Source organism: Somniosus microcephalus, chromosome 12 (assembly GCF_052327205.1).
Source record: "Somniosus microcephalus isolate GS21.2 chromosome 12, FLI_Smic_1.0, whole genome shotgun sequence".
NCBI lineage: Eukaryota > Metazoa > Chordata > Chondrichthyes > Squaliformes > Somniosidae > Somniosus > Somniosus microcephalus.
The window spans coordinates 67,840,529-67,863,124 of record NC_140998.1 but is presented as its reverse complement, the minus strand read 5'-3'; the positions used below and the strand labels follow the sequence as shown (position 1 = coordinate 67,863,124).

Below are 22,596 nucleotides of genomic sequence, written 5' to 3'. Positions count from 1 at the left end.
GTTTCTAGCTGAAGCTGTTGCTTAGCTACAGATGTTGCAGAGCTTGACTGTTCAAAAAAAGCAAAGAAAAGAAACGAAAAGAATAAAAAACAGCTCCTGATTTTTGCTGGTGGCTCGAGCTTGCCGGATGGTTCGCCTCCGGATAGCACACAGTTTCCTGTACTAGGTCCCTTGCTTTTTGTGGTATGTATCAACGATCTTGACTTGAATATAGGGGGTATGATTAAGAAGTTTGCAGATGATACTAAAATCAACTGTGTGGTTGATACTGAAGAAGGAAGCTGTAGACTGCAGGAAGATATCAATAAATTGGTCAGGTGGGCAGAACAGTGGCAAATGGAATTCAATCTGGAGAAGTGTGAGGTAATGCATTTGTGGAGAGCTAACAAGGAAAGGGAATACACATTAAATGGTAGGACACTTGAGTAGTGTAAAGGAACAAAGGGACCTTGGAGTGCATGTCCAGAGATCTCGAAAGGTAGCAGGCCAGGTAGATAAGGTGGTTAAGAAGGCATACGGAATGCTTGGCTTTATTAGCCGTGGCATAGAATACAAGAGCAGGGGGGTTATGCTTCAACTGTATAAAACACTAGTTAGGCCTCAGCTAAAGTACTGCATGCAGTTCTGGTCACCACATTGCAGGAAAGATGTGATTGCACTGGAGAGGGTACAGAGGAGATTTACAAGGATGTTGCTGGGAATAGAGAATCGTAGCTATGAGGATAGGCTGGGTCTGTTTTCCTTGGAACAGAGGAAGCTGAGGGGTATAAAATTATGAGAGGCATAGATAAAGTGGATAGAAAGGACCTATTTCCCTTAGCAGATGGGTCAAAAACCAAGGGGCACAGATTTAAAGTAATTGGTGGAAGTTTTAGAGGGGATTTGAGGGGAAATTTCTTCACCCAGAGGGTTGTGTAGGTCTGGAACTCACTGCCTGAAAGGGTGGTAGAGGCAGAAACCCTAACCACATTTAAAAAGTACTTGGATGTGCACTTGGGATGCTCTAACCTGTAGGGCTACGGACCAAGAGCTGGGAAGTGGGATTAGGCTGGATAGCTCTTTGTTGGCCGGCGCGGACACGATGGGCCGAAATGGCCTCCTTCCGTGCTGTAACTTTCTATGAAAAGTTAGCAAGCTGAGTATTTTATAAGTCAAGTGCCAATTTTGGAAAGATTTGCTGAATCCCTCCTGTATATTTCACCTGTATCAAATAATAAAGAATTCGCTTTTAACTTGTTGCCATGCAAAAATGCAGTTTTAGTTTAAGCAAATCAAGTCTCCATTGAACTGATATCTGTACTTTAGGATAACATACCACCGGACTAACCCTATTACCCCTTTGCCACATTATTTTGCATCCAAAGCCATGTGCGATGCCAGCCACGTTTCTCCTGTCTAATCTGAAAGGTGGCACATACCACACTGTCAGACCGTTGCATTCAGATGAAAACCAATAGATTTATTGACAAATTGCACGGAAGCAAGATAACCAGGGGTTAAAAAAAATTTTGGAAATTATTTTTTACATTTTTCATTCGATCAGACTTTTGGATAAAGTTTATAATGGTTTTTAACAGCACAAAGCTATAAGTGGCAATTGTTAGATCTGTGTGTTTTTGATGTAGTGTGTCCTTCAATAACTAGACACGAGACTGCAGGAACAATTCAACAGGTATTTACTGGATGAGGGTTACTCTAAAACTAACGTACAGATCCCTACTCAGGGTTTATATACAGGTGTGGTCACTGCCGGTACTACAGTATACAGGAGCTGTAAAAAGTAGTTCTCCCCTTAAAGGTACATACACTACAATTCCTCCCCTTTTAGATTGACAGTACCATAACATTCATTTAACAATTAACACTTTTAACATGCACATTAACTGAAAATAGTCCATTTATAAATTCAGTCTTTGGGGCGGCTTCCTGATCCTTTCTGGATAGCGCCTTTCCTGAGTGTCTTGTTCTTGGTGCGGAGGCCCCCTGTCGTCAGTTGGTTCATCAGCTTCCGATGCTACTGTTTCTGGGGTAGATGCTACCTGTATGTCGGGTTCATCACCAGGTGTGCGAGACATGGGGTTCACTCGTTCCTGTGACTCTAGGATCTGGTCAGCATGGCGTCTCACAATGTTCTCCCCAACATCCACTGTGTACATTAGTGGCCCCTGCCGTGTGCATATCGTTCCTGGTTGCCATTTCTCTGTTCGGTAGTCGCGGGCCAAGACTGGTTGCCCTACAGTGAAGCTCCTTGTCGGCTTCTCATTGATGTGCTGGAATTGCTTATTCTCAACATCTCTTCGTACATTTGGTCTGAGCAAATCCAGACGAGATCTCAACCTTCGGTTAAAGAACATCATGGCCGGGGTCTGGTTGGTGACTGCATGTGTCGCATTTCTGTAGGCTAACAGGAAATTGTCCACCTTATGCTGCAGTGGAATGTCGTCATCGCACATGGCCCTTACTGCTTTCTTAAAGGTTTGTACGAACCTCTCAGCCAATCCATTTGTGGCTGGATGATACGGGGCGGATGTGTAATGCCTTACCCCATTCCTTTTCATGAATCTTCGAAACTCTTCGGACACAAACTGTGGTCCGTTATCAGAGCAAATCTGCTCTGGCAAGCCGTTCCTGGCAAATATGGTCCGTAGGACTGCAATAGTTTTCTCCGTGGTGGTGGATGACATTTTGATCACCTCAGGCCATTTCAAGTGCGCATCCACGGCTATTAGAAACATTGATTCCATGAATGGACCAGCAAAATCAATATGCACCCGTTGACGTGGAGATGAGGGCCACTCCCATGGGTGTAGAGGGGCATGTGGTGGTGCATTTTGGACCTTCTGGCATCCTGAGCAGCTCTTTGTCAGGTCCTCGATTTGCTGATCGATCCCCAGCCACCACACACAAGCCCTAGCAAGGCTTTTCATTTTTACCCCTCCCAGATGGCCTTCGTGAAGCTCATTCAGCACTCTCTCCCTTAACTTGGGTGGAATTACCACTCGGGATCCACACATCAAGGTCCCCTGGCATACTGACAGCTGTTCTCTTCTGGATGAGAATGCTGGCAACAGTGAGTCGCCATGTGTTGGCCATCCCTTCACCGTCAAGTCATATACCCGAGACAGTGTCGGGTCATTTCGGGTCTCCTTCTCTATATCAGCGTTAGTTACTGGCAAGCGTTCAATTATAGTCGAATGAAATATTTCGACAGGGTCCACTGCTGGTGCTTCCTCCGCAGTAGGCAGTGGCAGGCGTGATAGCCCATCAGCGTTTCCATGCTGTTTCGTGCCCTTATACTCGATTTCATATTGGTTCGCCCCTAGAAAAAGGGACCATCTTTGTAGCCGTTGCGCAGTCATCACCGGCACGCCCTTCTTTGGATTAAAGATGGAGACAACTGGTTGGTGGTCCATCAGCAAAGTGAACTTCTGCCCGTGCACATAGTGGTTGAACTTTTTCACTCCCCACACTAGGCTGAGGGCCTCCCTGTCAATCTGGGTGTAGTTACGCTCGGCTGAGGTTAGTGACCGAGACGCAAAGGCTACCGGCCTCTCCGAGCCGTCCGGGAACTTGTGCGACAGCGCCGCTCCAATGCCATAGATGCATCACACACCAACCGAATTGGTAGTGCTGGGTTGAAATGAGCCAACACCTCTTTTGATGTGATCAATTCTTTGCACTTCTGGAAAGCTCGTTTACATTTGTCATTCCACTTCCATGGTACCCCCGTTTGCAGTAGGGTGTTCAGTGGGTGTAGTACTGTAGACAAATTCGGCAAGAACTTATGGTAGTAGTTCACCAGCCCGAGGAACGACCTCAGTTGTGACACATTTTCCGGTGCTGGAGCCTTGACTACTGCCTCAATCTTTTCAGGGGACTTATGTAACCCCTCTTCATCAATAACGTGGCCACAATACGAGATCTGCTTCTGGAAAAACTCGCATTTGTGGCGATTTGCTCGGAGCCCATATTCCTTCAATCTAGTGAGCACCTGCTCCAGGTTGGCAAGGTGAGTACTGTCATTTTCGCCTGTGACCAGGATGTCGTCCAAATAACACTGGGTCCCTGGAATCCCTTGCAGGACTTGATCCATTGCCCTTTGCCAAATAGCCGGAGCTGATGCTACCCCGAACACCAGCCGGTTGTATTGGTAGAGACCTTTGAGTGTTGATCGTGAGGTACTGGTTCGAGGCTTCTTCCACCTCCATTTGCAGGTACGCCTGGGCCAAATCAATCTTAGTGAAGCGTTTCCCTCCAGATAGCGAGGCAAAAATATCTTCAATCCGCGGAAGCGGATATTGTACCGTGTGAAGGACTGGGTTCACTGTCACCCTAAAGTCCCCACGGATGCGAACTTTCTTTGGTTCCCCAGGCGTATTACTCAACGACCTCTTCATTACAGAACCGATGGGTGTGGCCCACTCGCTCCAGTCCACTTTGGACAGTACTCCTGAACGTTCCAAACCTTCCAGCTCTGCTTCGACGGCTATTTTGATCGTCGCTGTTATGCCTTTGTGTTCTAAGTCCCTCCTGGAACACTTCTTGTGCATCAGTTTGCATTTTTGACAGTCGTCCAGGTGTGGCGTTGTCATCCTTTTTGGCATCTACAGTCAGTGCTTGTATGGAATGCCAATCTAGCTGTATCTTCCGGATCCATTCACGTCCTAGTAGTGGTGGTCCTCCATCTGGCAATACATATAGGTCCATTTTTGGTGTTTCTTTACCGTTATATACAACGTTCACCCTTATTTTTCCTTTGGGGTAGACTTTTTGCCCCGTGTACGTCTTCAAGACAATCTCTGTATCTCTCAAGGGTATATGTGAGAATAGCCGCTTGTAGTCCCTTCGGTTTATGACTGTTAGGGCTGATCCTGTGTCCAATTCCATTTTCACTTGGACTCCAGCTATCTTGAGCGTGACCCAGATAGTTTGATGATCCTCCATTTGGATCACCTTATGTAGTTTCAGACAACCCAGCTCCTTGCTTCCGGAGTCTGTATCACTTCTCTGTTCGTCTGAACTACTCTCCGTCACCTTATGTACCTTCTTGTACTTCTCCTGTGGAGATTTCTTGCTGCTGCTTTTCTTTCCCGACCTGCAGACTCTTGCTATGTGTCCTACTTTTCCACACTGTCTGCACACTTTGTCCTTAAACCAGCAATCATTATGGTCGTGTGTTGTTCTGCCGCAGCGATAACACTTCACTGTTCCGTATAACATTTCATTTGTGCCATATTCTTGCGGCCTCCGTTGTATCTCTGCACCGCCCCGTGCGGCTGCTTCGTGTGATACTGCCATGCTGAAAGCCTTTTCCAGCGTAAGGTCCTTTTCAGATAAAAGCCGTTTCTGGGTTCCTTCACTTTGAAGCCCACACACAAACTTGTCCCTTAAGGTATCTGCCAGTCCCGCTCCAAACTGGCAGTGTTTCGATAGCTTACGCAGTTCCGTTAAATACTCAGCATTACTTTCATCTTTATGCTGGTTCCTTTTGTGAAACTTAAATCTTTCTGCTATCAGCAGCGGTGTGGGGTTTAAGTGGTTCTGTAGGGTCGACACTATGTTTCCAAAATCCTTGTCCACTGGCTTCTTTGGGGTTACTAGGTTTCGCAGTAAGCCATACGTTTTTGCACCCATGGAATTCAACAATACCAGCGCTTTCCTCTCATCTGGCACTTCATTCGCCTTGCAGTACACTTCTATGCGTTCGACATATGTCGTCCAATCTTCGACTTCATTGTCGAATGCTGTGATACTGCCACTCTTCGGCATCCCTGGGTGTGGTTAGACTGGCTCAAAATGGCGTTTTCCCGTGCTCTCCCTTCTCCGCTGCAGGTCAAAATGGCGTTTCCCCGCGCTCTCCCTTCTTCTCCGCTGCGGCTGCTCGGCCCTTGAACACCGGCTGCGCTATGCGCGTTTTCTTTCGCGCCTCTCTCTCTTCTCCCGTCGACGCCGTTCGGTCCTGAACACCGGGTGCTGCACCCTGTGCGCTCTACCCTCTCTCTTCTCCCGTCGACGCCGCTCGGTCCTGAACACCGGCTGCGCCCTGTGCGCTCTACCCTCTCTTTCTCCCATCGACGCTGCTCGGCCTTTTCTGTGCCGTCGGTCGGCTCTAGCCGCCGCTGTCCGGGAAGGGTCTGCGCCGTACCTGTTGCCAGCCCGTTTCGCTGGACCACAGTGACTGGAGAACCAAGCCCAGCTCTCAACAGCCTCCCCTGCGATGCTCAATCTCTGCTGGATGACTGGGCGGTTGCTCGTGGTCGATGCCCGTGCTTCTGGCCTCCACTTTCTTCCACTGTTCTCCAGGAGAGAATCCCTGGGAGGTAATGCAGAGTTGCAGGTAGGTTCGAATCTGCCTCGTCGCCACTGTTAGATCCGTGTATTTTTGATGTAGTGTGTCCTTCAATAACTAGACACGAGACTGCAGGAACAATTCAACAGGTATTTACTGAATGAGGGTTACTCTAAAACTAACGTACAGATCCCTACTCAGGGTGTATATACAGGTGTGGTCACTGCCGGTGCTACAGTATACAGGAGTTGTAAAAAGTAGTTCTCCCCTTAAAGGTACATACACTACCGCAGTGTCCTATGCCACGGAGTCCAAGCGTCAGTTGCAGAAATTGAATTAAAGATACTGAAAGAAATCTTGAGTATATATGAGTGTACTCCTGTATGCAGTTGTATTTGCTTGAAAAAAATCAAAATATCTGATAATTCAAACTAAGCAAATTAAATAGCTTTTTTTGCAGTTTCAATTCAAATTAAAAGTTAATTTGAATTAAGCAACTTCAAATTAAGTGTGGTCTGTACAACCATAAAGCCTCTGATTAAAAAGCTATGCATCAATCACGTTTAAGCTGGTAGATGTTTGAATTACATGTTAGTGTCAGCTGTGGCTCAGTGGTAGTGCTCTTGCCTCAGTCAGAAGGTTGTGGTTCAAGTCCCACTCCAGAAACTTGAGCACATAATCTAGACTGACACTTCAGTGCAGTACTGAGGCAGTGCTGCACTGTTGGAGATGCAGTCTTTCGGATGAGACATTAAACCAAGTCGTCTTCTCTTTGGATGTAAAAATGTCCACGGTACTATTCGAAGAAGAGCAGGGGAGATTCTCCTGGTGTCCTGGCCAACATTTATACTTCAACCAACACCGAAAACAGATGATCTGGTTATTTATTTCATTGCTTTGTGCAAATTGGCTATTGTGTTTGCCACATTACAACAGAGCTAAAGTACTTGCTTGGTTTGGGATGTCATGAGGTTGTAAAAGATGCTATAGAAGTGCAAGTCTCTTTCTAATGAGCAAGGCAGCTATTAGTCAGTACCTCCTAATGCTTTTATACAATGGATAATTTGAATGTTTCCTAGAACAACGCCCCCTTGATGGTTCAGCCATTTAGGATGTAATGCATTTGTCCACATACTTTGGCACTTGCCAACAATTAAAACCATTCTTGCGTCTGATTGGCATCATTTGAAATCTACAAATAAAAGGTGCAATAATTTGGTTAGCATCTAGTCCCAAACTTCTGCATCCTTGCTGATCTATGGATCGAAGAAACTTCCTGTGTCTTGCAGACAGTTGGCCTGCAGCTTCCATTTGAAGTTTAGTGAGGAAAAGTAGCTTCCATCTTAAACTCTAGTTATTTCTCAAACACATTTACCTTGTGTACCTTTTTGTCACAAAAACGCAAGTCTTCATAATTGTAATTCACTGCATTATAACATCGGAAATGTAATAATTGTAAGAATGTTGCAAGGGTACAATATTTTATAACTTAATTTTTAATGAAATTTTGTAAAGATTTGATCTTTTTACAGAACAGAAAGTAAATTATCTTAACTGATTTTTTTCAATTAAAGCATTAATTTGATAGAGATTCTTTAGCATCGTTTTGTTTAAAAAAAAAAAAAAAATAATGTGTTATTTCTACAGAGTGGTTCCATTAGTGAGTCTGATATAGGGGGCCTAAAACCAGAAGCATCTTCCAAATCTCCATCACCATCAATTTCTAGTAATCTGGAACGGAGGGATGTAAGTACTGTAAGACCTGTCGCACTGAGAGGAATCTTTTATGTCAAAGAATTTAGCTTTGCAAATGCTGTTAAGCCACTATATGAAGTATAATATTCTCCCAAGAAAATTGATTTCTTATGCCTTTCCCAACCCAGTTTACTGCTTTTCTGAATGTGCTGAGCCTTATTGGGTACAGCTTCAGCTATTTTTCATGTATGAACCTCGGTCGGCAGACTGTTTTACCAGGGAGGGAATTGCAGCCAAACCTTCATCCTCTTGCATAACATCTGCATAAACACACTTCTTACATCAAAGGTGACCAGGTAGTAAACAGGAGCTGTTATTATTTACTCTTCCCTAGCCCAGTGGCATTGAGCCGAGTTGTGCTACCCCAACTGCCACCTAGCTAATTTAGCACAGATTGGGAATCAATCCCAGCTCTCCTGGTCTGCATAGTATTATAGTGTTACACCGGGCAGTGCTTTTGCCCACTAAGCCATCGAGGACATTATTGTAGGCGGGGGGTGGGGTGGTGGCGGAGCAGTGGAGTGGGTTGGTATGATGCAGTCTGCACCTTTTGGTGTCGACCTGTTTTTTTTTTTCTCCCACCAAACTCGCGGGCCACTGGAGCCTGCTCAGCCTTGCCCGTTCTTGAAGTAATGAGATGTAATCATGAAGCATGATTGTAAACTTGTCATGCTGTAATTACGCTCTCTCAGTAGTGGTGCAGCAGTACCTCCACTGGCAGGCAGGTGTAATTACAGCATGGCAAGTTTTTTCTATTATAATTATGGACATCAGAATTTGAGATGGAAAAAATTGACGGTGATTGCAAACAGATGTAAGATTTTTAATTTTTTAATAGATATTCAGGAAATATATAGGCCCGTAATTTACCAGGCGTAAGATTTCTAAGGGTTTTCTGCGGGCGGACGTTCTCCATAGAAACATAGAGGATAGGAGCAGGAGTAGGCCATTTGGCCCCTCGAGCCTGCTCCGCCATTCAATGAGATCATGGCTGATCATCCAAATTCAGTACCTTGTCCCTGCTTTCTCCCCATATCCCTTTAGCCTTAAGAAATATATCCAACTCCTTCTTGAATATATTTAATGAATTGGCCTCTACTGCCTTCTGTGGTAGAGAATTCCACAGGTTCACCACTCTCTGGGTGAAGAAATTCCTCCTCATTTCTGTCCTAAATGGCTTACCCCTTATCCTTAGACTGTGACCCCTGGTTCTGGACTCCCCGACCATCGGGAACATCCTTCCTGCATCTAGTCTGTCCAGTCCTGTCAGAATTTTATAAGTTTCAATGAGATCCCCTCTCATTCTTCTAAACTCCAGCGAGTACAAGCCCAATTGACCCAATCTCTCCTCATACGTCATTCCTGCCATCCCAGGTATCAGCCTGGTGAATCTTCGCTGAACTCCTTCCATGGCAAGAACATCCTTCCTCAGATAAGGCGACCAAAACTGCACACAATACTCAAGATGTGGTCTCACCAAGGCCCTGTACAACTGCAGCAAGACATCCTTGTTCCTGTACTCAAACCGTCTCGCCACGAAGGCCAACATACCATTTGCCTTCTTAACCGCCTGCTGCACCTGCATGCTTACCTTCAGCAACTGGTGCACAAGGATACCCCTTCAGCGACTGGTGCACAAGGATACCCAGGTCTCGTTGCACTTCCCCTTCTCCCAATCTATTGCCATTCAGATAATCTGCCTTCCTGTTTTTGACACCAAAGTGGATAACCTCACATTTATCCACATTATATTGCATCTGCCATGCTTCTGCCCAATCACCCAACCTGTCCAAATCATCCTGGAGTTTCTCGGCATCCTCCTCACAGCACACACGCCCACCCAGCTTTGTGTCGTCTGCAAACTTGGAGATATTACATCTAGTTCCCTCGTCTAGATCATTAATATATATTGTGAATAGCTGGGGTCCAAGGACCGATCCCTGCAGTACCCCACTAGTCACTGCCTGCCACTCAGAAAAAGACCCGTTTATTCCAACTCTTTGCCAACCAGTTCTCCTTGCCCCCAATCCCATGTGCCTTAACTTTACACGCTAATCTCTTATGCGGGACCTTATCAAAAGCCTTTTGAAAGTCCAAATACACCACATCCACTGGTTCTCCCTTATCTATTTTACCAGTTACACCCTCAAAAAAAATTCCAGTAGATTAGTCAAGCATGATTTACCTTTTGTAAATCCGTGTTAACTTTGTCCGATCCTGTCACTGTTTTCCAAGTGCTCTGCTATTACATCTTTTATAATGGACTCTAGCATTTTCCCCACTACTGATGTCAGGCTTACTGGTCTGTAATTCCCCGTTTTCTCTCTACCACCTTTTTTTGAATAGTGGGGTAACATTAGCTACCCTCCAATCCATGGGTACTGTTCCAGATTCCATCGAATGTTGGAAAATGATCAGCAATGCATCTACTATTTCTAGGGCCACTTCCTTAAGTACCCTAGGATGTAGATTATCAGGCCCTGGGGATTTATCGACCTTCAATCCCGTCAATTTCCCTAACACCATTTCCCTACAAATACTGATTTCTTTCAGTTCCTCCCTTTCATCAGACCCTATGTTCCCTGACATCTCTGGGAGGTTATTTGTGTCCTCCTTTGTGAAGACAGAACCAAAATATGTATTTAATTGGTCTGTCATTTCTTTGTTCCCCATTATAAATTCCCCTGATTCTGACTTCAAGGGACCTACGCTTGACTTCACCAATCTTTTTCTCTTCACATATCTATAAAAGCTTTTACAGTCAGTTTTTACGTTCCCTGCAAGCTTACTCTCATACTCTATTTTCCCCTTCTTAATTAATCCCTTTGTCCTCCTTTGTTGAATCCTAACCTGCTCCCAATCCTCAGGTTTACTGCTTTTTCTGGCCAATTTATATGTCCTCTCCTTGGATCTTATGCTATCGCTAATTTCCCTCGTTAGCCACGGTTGAGTCACCTTTTTTTTGTTTTATTTTTATGCCAAACCGGGATGAACAAATTCTGTAGTTCATCCATGCGGTCTTTGAATGTTTGCCATTGCCTATCCTCCGTCAATCCTTTGAGTGACATTCCCCAATCAATCCTACCCAACTCGCGCCTCATACCATCGTAGTTTACTTTACTCTCCACCTTAATGACGAATTTTATCATATTATGATCGCTCCGACCCAAGGGGCCTCGTACAGCAAGATTGCTAATTAATCCTTTCTCATTACATAATACCCAGTCTAAGATGGCCTGATCTCTAGTTGGTTCCTCGACATATTGGTCCAGGAAACCATCCCGTAAACGCTCCAGGAATTCCAGAAAGCGGAACTATCAGCCCGCAGAGGGTCTTCTCTAGGGCTGGCGTCCGATCTGTCGAGCATTCTTGACAGATCAGAAATACCGGTTTTCAACGCATGCGCCTCACATGCCTGAAACCGGCATTTCCGATGTCCCTACGGGTGTGTGTACACCCATAGGCATTGGAAAATATGGGCCATAGATACTGGATGTTTTCATGTATAAAATGAGGGCGACTTAGCTTTATAAAATGTGATAGTTTATGTATGTTGTCTGGCGCAAGAGGATCTCTGAAAACCAAAAATCAGGATGAGATCTCGGTACAAGGCTACAGTAATTACAGGAGTCTTGTACTGAATTGCCAGTTGAACCTTTTTGGCATAGAATATGTTGATTTGTGTCACCAGAAGGCTTACGTGACATCATCTAGCAGAGGTGCCATAATTTTAGTTAAAGAACAAATTCAATTTTTAATTTGTTACATTAAAATCTGAGACAGTATATGCTACATTATGAATAGTGGCTGAATATTGTGTGACCTGAAACAACAACGTACTTGATTGGATTTTTTTTAAAGGGATATTGGCCCTCTAGTGGCATGAGGATTAAACATCCTCTCAGTCTGGCACTGCGTATTAGTATACCAATATGCTGTGCGTTGCCCCTTCAAAAATAGTGTTCAAAGCTGCCTGAACTGACTGTGTAATATTAATTTGACTGGCAAAAATTAACAGAAAAGTTAATATTGCTCTGTCACTAGTGTTGAAATAATGAGCCTTTTTTTTCATTCATGGGAAGTGGGCGTCGCCGATAAGGCCAGCATTTATTGCCCATCCCTAATTACCCTCGAAGGTGGTGGTGAGCCACCTTCTTAAATAAGCAGCTTGCTAGGCCATTTCAGAGGGTAGTTAAGAGTCCATTACTGTGGGTCTGGAGTCACCTATAGGCCAGACCGGGCGGCAGATTTCCTTCCCTGAAGGACGTTGGTGACCAGATGGGTTTTTATGACTACCTGGTAGTTTACGACAACTTAATATTTGCTTTTTTTTGTAAATTTCAGGAGGCAGTAACACCCCAGCAAACTGTTCCTGCTGCTACATCTCCTATATTTGTACAGCCTACTCCTTTGCCTAAGGTAATTTTTTTATATACTTTATGTAGTCATCAGGAATAGGCATTAATCTAGAAGTCCAAGCCTCATCTGCATTTGGTCAAGTTGATGAGCCTCAAGCCAAGTTTTGCATATTTCAGGATTATTTCTGTAAAATGTTTGCAACAAAAGTAAAAGTGCATAAGGACAGTTTGAAATTCAGCTTGCACCGAACCAACCTGAAAATTGAACTAGTTCACTCAATCCTATTCAGTAGAGATGTAAACTATTTTTTATTTAAAAAACCCAGCTCCCAGCTATGTCAGTTTATGATGTCCAATTTTGTACCTTTCTCTAATTCCTCAGCCTAAAGCCCATCAGGTCAGTATCAGAAATTTCTCGAGCCCTACACAGTGTAGCCATTGTACATCGCTAATGGTGGGTTTAGTACGACAGGGATATGCCTGCGATGGTGAGTGATACATTAGTATTATCTATTCTAATGCTTTTGACATTCTTGAGATTTAATGTTGGATATTTATAGTATAAAATATGCAAATTTAACTTGTGAAAGTAATTTTGCACCTTTTTTTGTTTCAACAAAATGGTGATATCATAGTTGAGTGATAAATTGTGTAGTCAGACAATATCTAAACTTCTGTTCAGTATGCTCAATTTTACTAATATTGCAATAAAATCTAATGTGCTTTTTCTTAGATATACCCCTCAATATAATTTTTTTGTTCCATAGTATGCTCATTTATATGCCACGTCCTATGCAAGGACAGTGCCCCTCAAGTATGCCCTATTCCATCTGAGCAGGCAAAGAGGCCGCTTGGAATAGATGTTCAGAGGGGGATAGGAACAGCTTACAAAGGCTATGTAAAGGTATGGAAACAAAACTCTTTGGATAAGATGTTGAATTTATGGCAAATGTTACACAGATTGCTACACACGTGCATTCACAGTATATATTCACTATTAACACATTGGTAGGATTAACACTGGGCTGAAAGAGCTAGGGTTTATAGATAGACAAGTGTTGCATTGATAAACACAATTGTCACTTTGAAAAATGGTCCATGTTAATTTACTCAATTTTGAATACTATTACAGTATTTACAGTGCTGCTTGCTCCCAGTAGTTCACAGGTCAAACACAAACATGGGGAGAGGTTGTCCAATCAGACTATTACTCGTGTAGATGATGGAGAATTGTATCAGTTGTGATAGATAACCAACCTTGATCCCAATGTTCAAATAGCCTTCCAATCCTCATTGTAGATGTTCAGGTTTGATGCGCCATTGATGCGCTTTTGGGGTATTTCATTCTTAAATGATAATATTGTGTATTGTTTTACAAAATTTGTAACTGTAATAAATTTTGAAAGGGATAGTTGTCTGAATCTGAATAGTGGAGTAGAAAGATAAGAAAAAGCTGCAAAACGGATTTCGAAAAGACAATTGACCATGTAAAAGTTCAAAATAAAACTCAAAGGGGCTTGTGCAAAAGTTTTTGTTGAAATTTCATGATCATTTTATTTTTTATTTATTTATTCCCTTTATTGGTATACTTCAGGTTCCTAAGCCCACAGGGGTGAAGAAAGGGTGGCAAAGAGCATATGCAGTGGTTTGTGATTGTAAGCTGTTTCTGTACGATGTAGCTGAAGGTAAATCTATGCAGCCTGGAGTTGTTGCTAGCCTGGTGCTGGATTTAAGGTAAGTTTTCAGATTTAGAAATAGTAAAATTATTAATGGATAAAATGCAGAGTAGATTATTAGTATTTTGACTCTCTCATTCTCCCTCCTTTCCATCCAAGGAAGCAATGGGATAAGTTGGATTCCAGTAGTATCCATCCATTGATTTGTGGGTAGTTGCTTGACAGTTACGCAACCTAACCATACATTTTATAAAGATTTTCCGTGACACTTTTAATTGGAATGAATCTAAATATGACTCATCAATTGTAGCTTTCCATTGATTTATGAACCCTAAACATTACAAATTTCAGATTTTCACCAATATTCTCTTGGGTTCTGCATCACTAAGCACTGCTGTAAGCAGAACTCAAAACCCTTACCATCCTCTACCTTGACTGCTCAATATCTAGACATGCGATAGTGTGACCTGGATGTCCTGACCATGAAATCCTCATTGTATGAACTGGATACTGAAATCTCACACATGACCTCGCATGTGTTTCTCCTGCCTTGTGGAAGGGGAACTGATACTGTAATGAGAAGAGGCCAATTGTAGACAAGCAAACTGATTTATTTTGCATGTAATATGTGAACAATAATAAAGTTTACAGCAAATTTAATTCTATCTCCTAACACTTCTCAGAACATAGAAAATGACAAAACACATTACACTAGTTTTGTTAGCGGGCTCATCTCACTTCACTAACTAGGAAATCTCTGAAACTAGTCAACGCTGAACTTCGATAGTTCTCAACCTCTGTGCCTGACTTCCATTCTGGAATACTGCTGCCTAGACAGAAAGCTAGAGACTTGACCTCTGGTAGGGAGAGTGTATACCTTTTGTAAAATCTGTACTTTTCTCCCCCAGCTTTACTTAATATGATGTTTCAATCAAATCTAAACTGTGTTGTGATTAATGCTATTAAACTTTTATTTGCAGAGATGAAGCCTTTTCTGTGAGTTCGGTATTTGCATCTGATGTAATTCATGCTACCCGGAAGGATATTCCTTGCATTTTCAAGGTTAGCATTAATATCTCAATAAATTTTAATTATGCAGTTCTTGTGGTTCTTCTCTGGCATTGTCCACATTGAGATTGGACCTAATGGGCATATATGAAATATGAATGGAAGTTTTGGTAATGCTTGGAAGCTCTTAATCTGTATTCTGATTTGAATGAGGAGTAATGGAACCTGGGCTCAAATCCAACTTAGATGACAGGGATGAAAGTCTCCTTTGCCTGGCATCTGAGAGATTCCTACATGAAGTGACTTTGATGAGTCAGTGTACTTTTACAGATTATCCCTAAACTGGCAGCCTCTGTCAGAATGGTCATAAAAGTATATTGTTGGGGTAGTCAGTGGGATTCTTGCTTTCATCTGACCTTGCTTTAATGCTGGAATTCTGTTTCAAAATCTGAATATCACTTCATTCTCCAACACTGACATCCCTCCTGTTAATGAGAATTTTTGAAAAAGTCCAGTGGCACGGTATTCCAATACACTGTGTTGAAGGAGTAGAATGGAAACTATTAAAACCAGTGACATGAAAAGGCAGTATATTGTATTCTTGTAGAAGAATCCAAAATCTCTCTGGTTTATTTTACACCCAGAAAGGAGGATGATTAGTTTATTGCACCTGTATCATCGACACAAATATAATTACACCAACTTTTGTTCTGCAGGTGACAACTTTGCTACTCTCCTCGCCATCCAAGACCTGTTCACTGCTTATCTTGACAGAAAATGAAAGTGAGAAGCGGAAATGGGTTGGAATCCTAGAAGGATTGCAGAATATCCTACAAAAAAATAAACTTCGAAACAGAGTTATATATATTCCGCAAGAAGCATATGATAGTACACTGCCTTTTATTAAAACAAGTTTATCTGCTGCCGTTATAGGTATGAATAACTGATGTATTCTTCTTTGGATAATAACACTATAAATTTTAATACTAATTTTTACAAATTCAAAACTCAATTTTTGTGTTTCTCCTAGATCGTGAGCGTATAGCTCTGGGCACAGAGGAAGGACTGTATGCGATAGAGCTAACACGCGATAGTAAGCTACTAAATATCAATTTACCTTTTTTCATTTGAGTTTTAGGTGGTTTTTAATTCAGTAATTGCAACTGAACAATATTGCTGGTTTCAAAAAATGTTTGACTGTAAAAGATGAAACAGTAGAAATTAACTTTTGTAAATTTGGCACACTACTAAGTGTAGAAAGGTTTGAAGACTTAATAAATGATCAAAAATGTACTGTAATTACATTTATTATAAATTTTGAACACAGGAAATTTTGCAGTGTATATAATAAATCTTCTCTGATTGCAGTGATAGTTCGAGCAGCTGACTGTAAAAAAGTCTACCAGATTGAGCTTATACCCAAAGAAAATCTCATTGTCCTTATTTGTGGCCGAAACCGACATGTTCATTTTTATCCGTGGGCTGCTTTTGATGGACCTGAGACCACCTTTGATATTAAACTCGCTGAAACAAAAGGCTGCCAGACTATGGTTTCTGGATCTTTGCGGCAGGGTATTGTGAGCTGTCTCTTTGTGGCAGTGAAACGGCAAGTCCTGTGCTATGAAACTAGCCGAACTAAACCTTATTACAAGAAATTCAATGAAGTCCAGGCCCTAGGCAATGTGCAATGGATGACAGTCTTTGAAGAAAGACTTTGTGTTGGCTACCCTTCTGGATTTTCGCTGCTTAATGTCCAGGGAGATGGACCTTCCATTAACCTTGTAAATCCAATGGACTCATCACTTGCATTTCTCTCACAGCAGCCTTTTGATGCTCTTTGTGCTGTGCAGCTTAGCAATAAAGAGTACTTGCTCTGCTTTAGCCATGTTGGTGTATATGTGGACTTGCAAGGCAGAAGGTCACGAATGCAAGAGCTGATGTGGCCTGCGGTTCCTGTCGCCTGTGGTATGTATATATTTTCTGCTCATTGCACCAGTTGCCATTACGTGTATTTTTTTTGTGTTTTTTCTGTTTATGCACATCTTTTCTCACTTTAGTATTCATATGCCAATTGTAGGAAGCCCTTAAATGCATTACTTCTGCAAATTTCCAAAACTGCCTCTAACCATCCTTAATGATTACGCATTTGAGTGTTCAATTGAATTAACATTGTGGGATTTATGTTTCAAAAAGGTTTTATGTATTCCGCATTTTTTTTTTACTATCTTCTAGTTAAAAGACTGGGTGCGTAAAGCACTCTCAAGCATCCATCCAAAATATATTGTACTAAAACAATGTATTTAATATGCAGAATATTACAACAAACAACCGATTCAGGTTGTTCAGTTAGCTAAATAACTCTTTGAAACCGAATACAGATGCAAGTAATTTGTCTCCTCAAACAGCCATCAAAGCGCCAATCAAGAAAGAACTCTCATTACAGCTGACGCGCAAGCATATATTTTAAAATTTATATCTGGGTAGAAAATGCTAAATGCCCATTTAATTCAGGTTTCTCCTGTTTTCATATCTCTTTTTTTACGTTCGTCCAACACTGTTGGAATAATATTACACTGAAATGCAGATAGCTAGTTAACTTATTACTTAAGGAGCAAGTTTTACCATCAGAATAACTTTAAAAAATTTAATGGGTACCAGGAAATATGATTGACTTTTTTTGTTGACATTTTGGCCCTAATTTTCTCCTCCGTGACCTTTGGTGACTCATGCCAGGGTACAGTTTTATGGGATATAACATCCCTCTGGTACTTGACCAAATGCCCACTCTTCATGTACAAGTCTAGACAGTGTCAGAATGTGTTTCAAAACATCAGCCTTATCCCTTCCTCCCCCCAAAAAACCCACACGTACACTTTCCAGCAGAGGTCACTGGATAAAAAAGCTAGCATCAGTAATGGTAACCATGAAACTATTCGATTGTCGTAAAAACCCATCTGGTTCACTAATGTCCTTTAGGGAAGGAAATCTGCTGTCCTTACCTGGTCTGGCCTATATGTGACTCCAGACCCACAGCAATCTGGTTGACTCTTAACTGCCCTCTGACATGGCCACTCAGTTGTAACAAACCGCTACGAAACACAATAATAAGAATGAAACCGGCTGGACCACCCGGCATTGACCTCGGCACCGGCTACGGACACGGCAACGGCACACCCAGCCCAGTCGAACCTGCAAAGTCCTCCTCACCAACATCTGGGGACTTGTGCCAAAATTGGGAGCGCTGTCCCACAGACTAGTCAAGCAACAGCCTGACATAGTCATACTCACAGAATCATACCTTTCAGCCAATGTCCCGAACTCCTCCATCGCCATCCCTGGGTATGTCCTGTCCCACTGGCAAGACAGACCCACCAAGGGTGGCGGCACAGTGGTATACAGTTGGGAAGGAGTAGCCCTGGTAGCCCTCAACATTGACTCCGGACTCCATGAAGTCTCATGGCTTCAGGTCAAGCATGGGCAAGGAAACCTGCTCATTGCCACCTACTGCCCTCTCTCTGCTGATGAATCAGTACTCCTCCATGTTGAACAGCACTGGGAAGAAGCACAGAGTAGCAAGGGCACAGAATTTACTCTGGGTGGGGAACTTCAATGTCCATCATCAAGAGTGGCTCGGTAGCACAACTCCTGGCCGAGTCCTGAAGGACATAGCTGCCAGTCTGGGCCTGTGACAGGTGGTGAGAGAACCAACACGAGGGGAAAAACCTACTTGACCTCGTCCTCACCAATCTACCTGTCGCAGATGCATCTGTCCATGACAGTATTGGTAGCAGTAGCCACCGCACAGTCATTGTGGAGACGAAGTCCCGTCTTCACACTGAGGACACCCTCCATCGTGTTGTGTGGCACTACCACCATGCTAAATGGGATAGATTCAGAACAGATCTAGCAGCTCAAAACAGGGCATTCATGAGGCGCTGTGGGCCATCAGCAGCAGCAGAATTGTATTCCACAAAATCTGTAATCTCATGGCCTGGCATATCCCTCACTCTACCATTACCATCAAGCCAGGGGACCAACCCTGGTTCAATAAGGAGTGTAGAAGAGCATGCCAGGAGCAGCACCAGGCATACCTAAAAAATGAGGTGTCAACTTGGGGAAGCTGCAACACAGGACTACGTGCATGTGAAAAAGAGGAAGCAGCATGCTATGGACAGGGCTAAGCGATCCCACAATCAATGGATCAGATCAAAGCTCGGCAGTCCAGCCTCATCCAGTCGTGAATGGTGGTAGACCATTAAACAACTAACGGGGGGAGGAGGCTCCATGAATATCCCCATCCTCAATGATGGTGGAGCCCAGCACGTGAGTACAAAAGACGAGGCTGACGCGTTTGCAACCATCTTCAGCCAGAAGTGCCGAGTGGATGATCCATTTCGAACGACTCCTGATGTCCCCACCATCACAGAAGCCAGTCTTCAGCCAATTTGATTCACTCCATGTGATATCAAGAAATGGCTGAGCACACTGGATTCAGCAAAGGCTATGTGCCTCGACAATATCCCAGCTATCGTGCTAAAGACTTGTGCTCCAGAACTAGCCGCGCCTCTAGCCCAGCTATTCCAGTACAGCTACAACACTGGCGTCTATCTGACAATGTGGAAAACTGCCCAGGTATCTCCTGTCCACAAAAAGCAGGACAAGACGAATCCAATCCTGCCAATTACCGCCCCATCAGTCTACTCTCAATCATCAGCAAAGTGATGGAAAGTGTCATCAACAGTGCTATCAAGCGGCACTTATTCAGCAATAACCTGCTCACTGATGCCCAGTTTGGGTTCCACCAAGACCACTTGGCCCCCGACCTCATTACAGCCTTGGTCCAATCATGGACAAATGAGCTGAATTCCAGAGGTGAGGTGAGAGTGACTGCTCTTGACATCAAGGCAGCATTTGACCGAGTGTGGCATCAAGGAGCCCTAGTAAAACTGAAGTCAATGGGAATCGAGGGGAAAACTCTCCACTAGCTGGAGTCATACCTAGCACAAAGGAAGATGGTTGTGGTGGTTGAAGGTCAATCATCACAGCCCCAGGACATCGCTGCAGGAGTTCCTCAGGGCAGTGTCCTAGGCCCAACCATCTTCAGCTGCTTCATCAATGACCTTCACTTTAACCTAAGGTCAGAAATAAGCAAAAGAAACTTTCCCAACTAAATCATAATGTTGTGATGATGTTGTTATCGGTGTCTATAGGACACTCTCTACCCTGAGGTGCCCACCGGTTGCAAAAGGCCTCAAGCATACTGGCAGACACCACTTGTTCCCTCTCCAAGGCCACCTGGGCACAGAGAATACCACAAAAGAGGGACACGCAGCTAGGGCGGCCGCGCCCATCGTGGACCTGTAAATCGCTGTCTTCGCCAGGCCAAAGAGCAGAGCCACAAGAAGGTCCTCTGACTTAACCACCCCCATTTCTTCAACCCCATTCCCATTAAACTCCTGATCACCCATCTTCCTTCCTGGCTTTTATTTTAATTGATATTGGAAATGGTTCCCCCTTCATCAGGCACTGTCCCCCCCCCCCCCCCCCAACCTTTTGAAACTGCAATTATCATCCCCCTTTCAAAAAGAAAACCCATCCTTGGCCCCTCTGTTCTCGTTAACTACCATCTCCAGCCTCCCTTTCCTCCCCCAAATCCTTGAACATGTTGTCAAAATCTTCAGGAGCCCATAAGTTAGTGGAATGGACAGACCGGTGGTAGGTGCAATTTAATGTAGAAAGGTGTGTGGTGATGCATTTTGGGAGAGAAAATTACAGTATACACTCGATGGAAAGATGCTGAAGGGTTTGGATAACTGAGACCCACTGGTTCAAATATAGAATTCCCTGAAGGTCCAAATGCAGATAAATAAAGTTTTTTTTAAAAGCCAATAACAATTTGGGTTTTATAAATACAGGCATAGGGATACAATCGTAAAAAGATATACATTTGTACAAGAGAATGGCTAGACCACAGTTAAGAGAACTATGTGCAGTTTTGGGTGCCCATTATAGAAAGGACCTTAAAGCCATAGAGATCATATAGCATAGATTCAGCATGATGATGCCAGGGATAGAAAACTATACTTATGAGATTTGAGATATTGGGACTGTTGCTTCTGAAGCAGAGGAGGCTAAGAGACTTTTGAAAATTAGAGTGCATTGGCAGGGTAAAGAGAGAAAGACCATTTTCTCTGGGGAGTCGGTGACAAAGGGTCATTTAAAATGGTCAGTGAGAAGAGAGGTGAGGAGCAAGTTCCTTACGCAAAGCTTTTGGAGCATAGAGCAGAGATCATTTCAGTCTCTTAACGGACAGATAATCTACAGAATCGTGGAAGTTTGCAACAAAGGCGGAGACCATTTGGCCAATGATAGCTTTTTTCTGGAGCAATACAAAATAATCCCACTGCACTGCTCTTTTGCCATAGCCATGTATCCTCCTCTGCTTCAAATATTTATCCAATTTCCCCTAATATTCATGGATAAAGGAGGGTACAGGGCTTGTTGGAAGAGAGCGGAGCACTAGGATTAGCTTTTGATTGCTCTAGCAAAGAGCTGGCACAAACCCCATGTGCTATGGGTCTATGCGAACACATTTTATTTTTTAATGAGCTTAAAGTTGGTTGAAACTGAAGCTTTTGCTTGTCACTGAGGCACTCTGATATGATATGCCTTCAATATTTAACACTTCATTGTTTCATCAATGACCTTCCCTCCATCATAAGGTCAGAAGTGGGGATGTTCGCTGATGATTGCACACTGTTCACCATTTGAGACTCGTCAGATACTGACGCAGTCCGTGTCCATATGCAGCAAGACCTGGACAACATTCAGACTTGGGCTGACAAGTGGCAAGTAACATTCGCACCACACAAGTGCCAGGCAATGACCATCTCCAACAAGCGAGACTCTAACCATCTCCCCTTGACATTCAATGGCATTACCATTGCTGAATCCCCCACTATCAACATCCTGGGGGTTACCATTGATCAGAAACTGAACTGGACCAGCCATATAAATACTGTGGCTACAAGAGCAGGCCAGAGGCTGGGAATTCTGCGGCGAGTGTCTCACCTCCTGACTCCCCAAAGCCTTTCCACCATCTACAAGGCACAAGTCAGGAGTGTGATGGAATACTCTCCACTTGCCTGGATGAGTGCAGCTCCAACAACGCTCAAGAAGCTCGACACCATTCAGGATAAAGCAGCCCGCTTGATTGGCACTCCATCCACCACCTTCAACATTCACTCCCTCCACCACTGGCGCACTGTGGCTGCAGTGTGTACCATCTGCAAGATGCACTGCAGCAACTCGCCAAAGCTCCTTCAACAGCACCTTCCAAACCCACGACCTCTACCACTTAGAAGGACAAGGGCAGCAGACGCATGGGAACATCACCACCTACAAGTTCCCCTCCAAGCCACACACCATCCTGACTTGGACCTGTATCGCCGTTCCTTCACTGTCGCTGGGCCAAAATCCTGGAACTCCCTTCCTAACAGCATTGTGGATG

At 43.6% G+C, this 22,596-nt stretch overlaps 1 protein-coding gene across 5 annotated transcripts in view; it reads left to right on the top strand.

Moving 5' to 3' along the window:
• Positions 1–22,596, top strand: part of cdc42bpb (CDC42 binding protein kinase beta (DMPK-like)) — a 218,261-nt gene that overhangs the window by 177,654 nt on the left and 18,011 nt on the right. For all 5 annotated transcript variants that reach the window (XM_086003023.1, XM_086003027.1, XM_086003025.1 and 2 more), the window contains 9 exons: positions 7,937–8,035; positions 12,389–12,463; positions 12,785–12,890; positions 13,170–13,306; positions 13,997–14,136; positions 15,059–15,140; positions 15,803–16,019; positions 16,117–16,179; positions 16,455–17,051. In XM_086003023.1, coding sequence (XP_085859149.1) covers positions 7,937–8,035; positions 12,389–12,463; positions 12,785–12,890; positions 13,170–13,306; positions 13,997–14,136; positions 15,059–15,140; positions 15,803–16,019; positions 16,117–16,179; positions 16,455–17,051 — 1,516 coding nt within the window. The remainder of the gene's footprint in view (positions 1–7,936; positions 8,036–12,388; positions 12,464–12,784; positions 12,891–13,169; positions 13,307–13,996; positions 14,137–15,058; positions 15,141–15,802; positions 16,020–16,116; positions 16,180–16,454; positions 17,052–22,596) is intronic.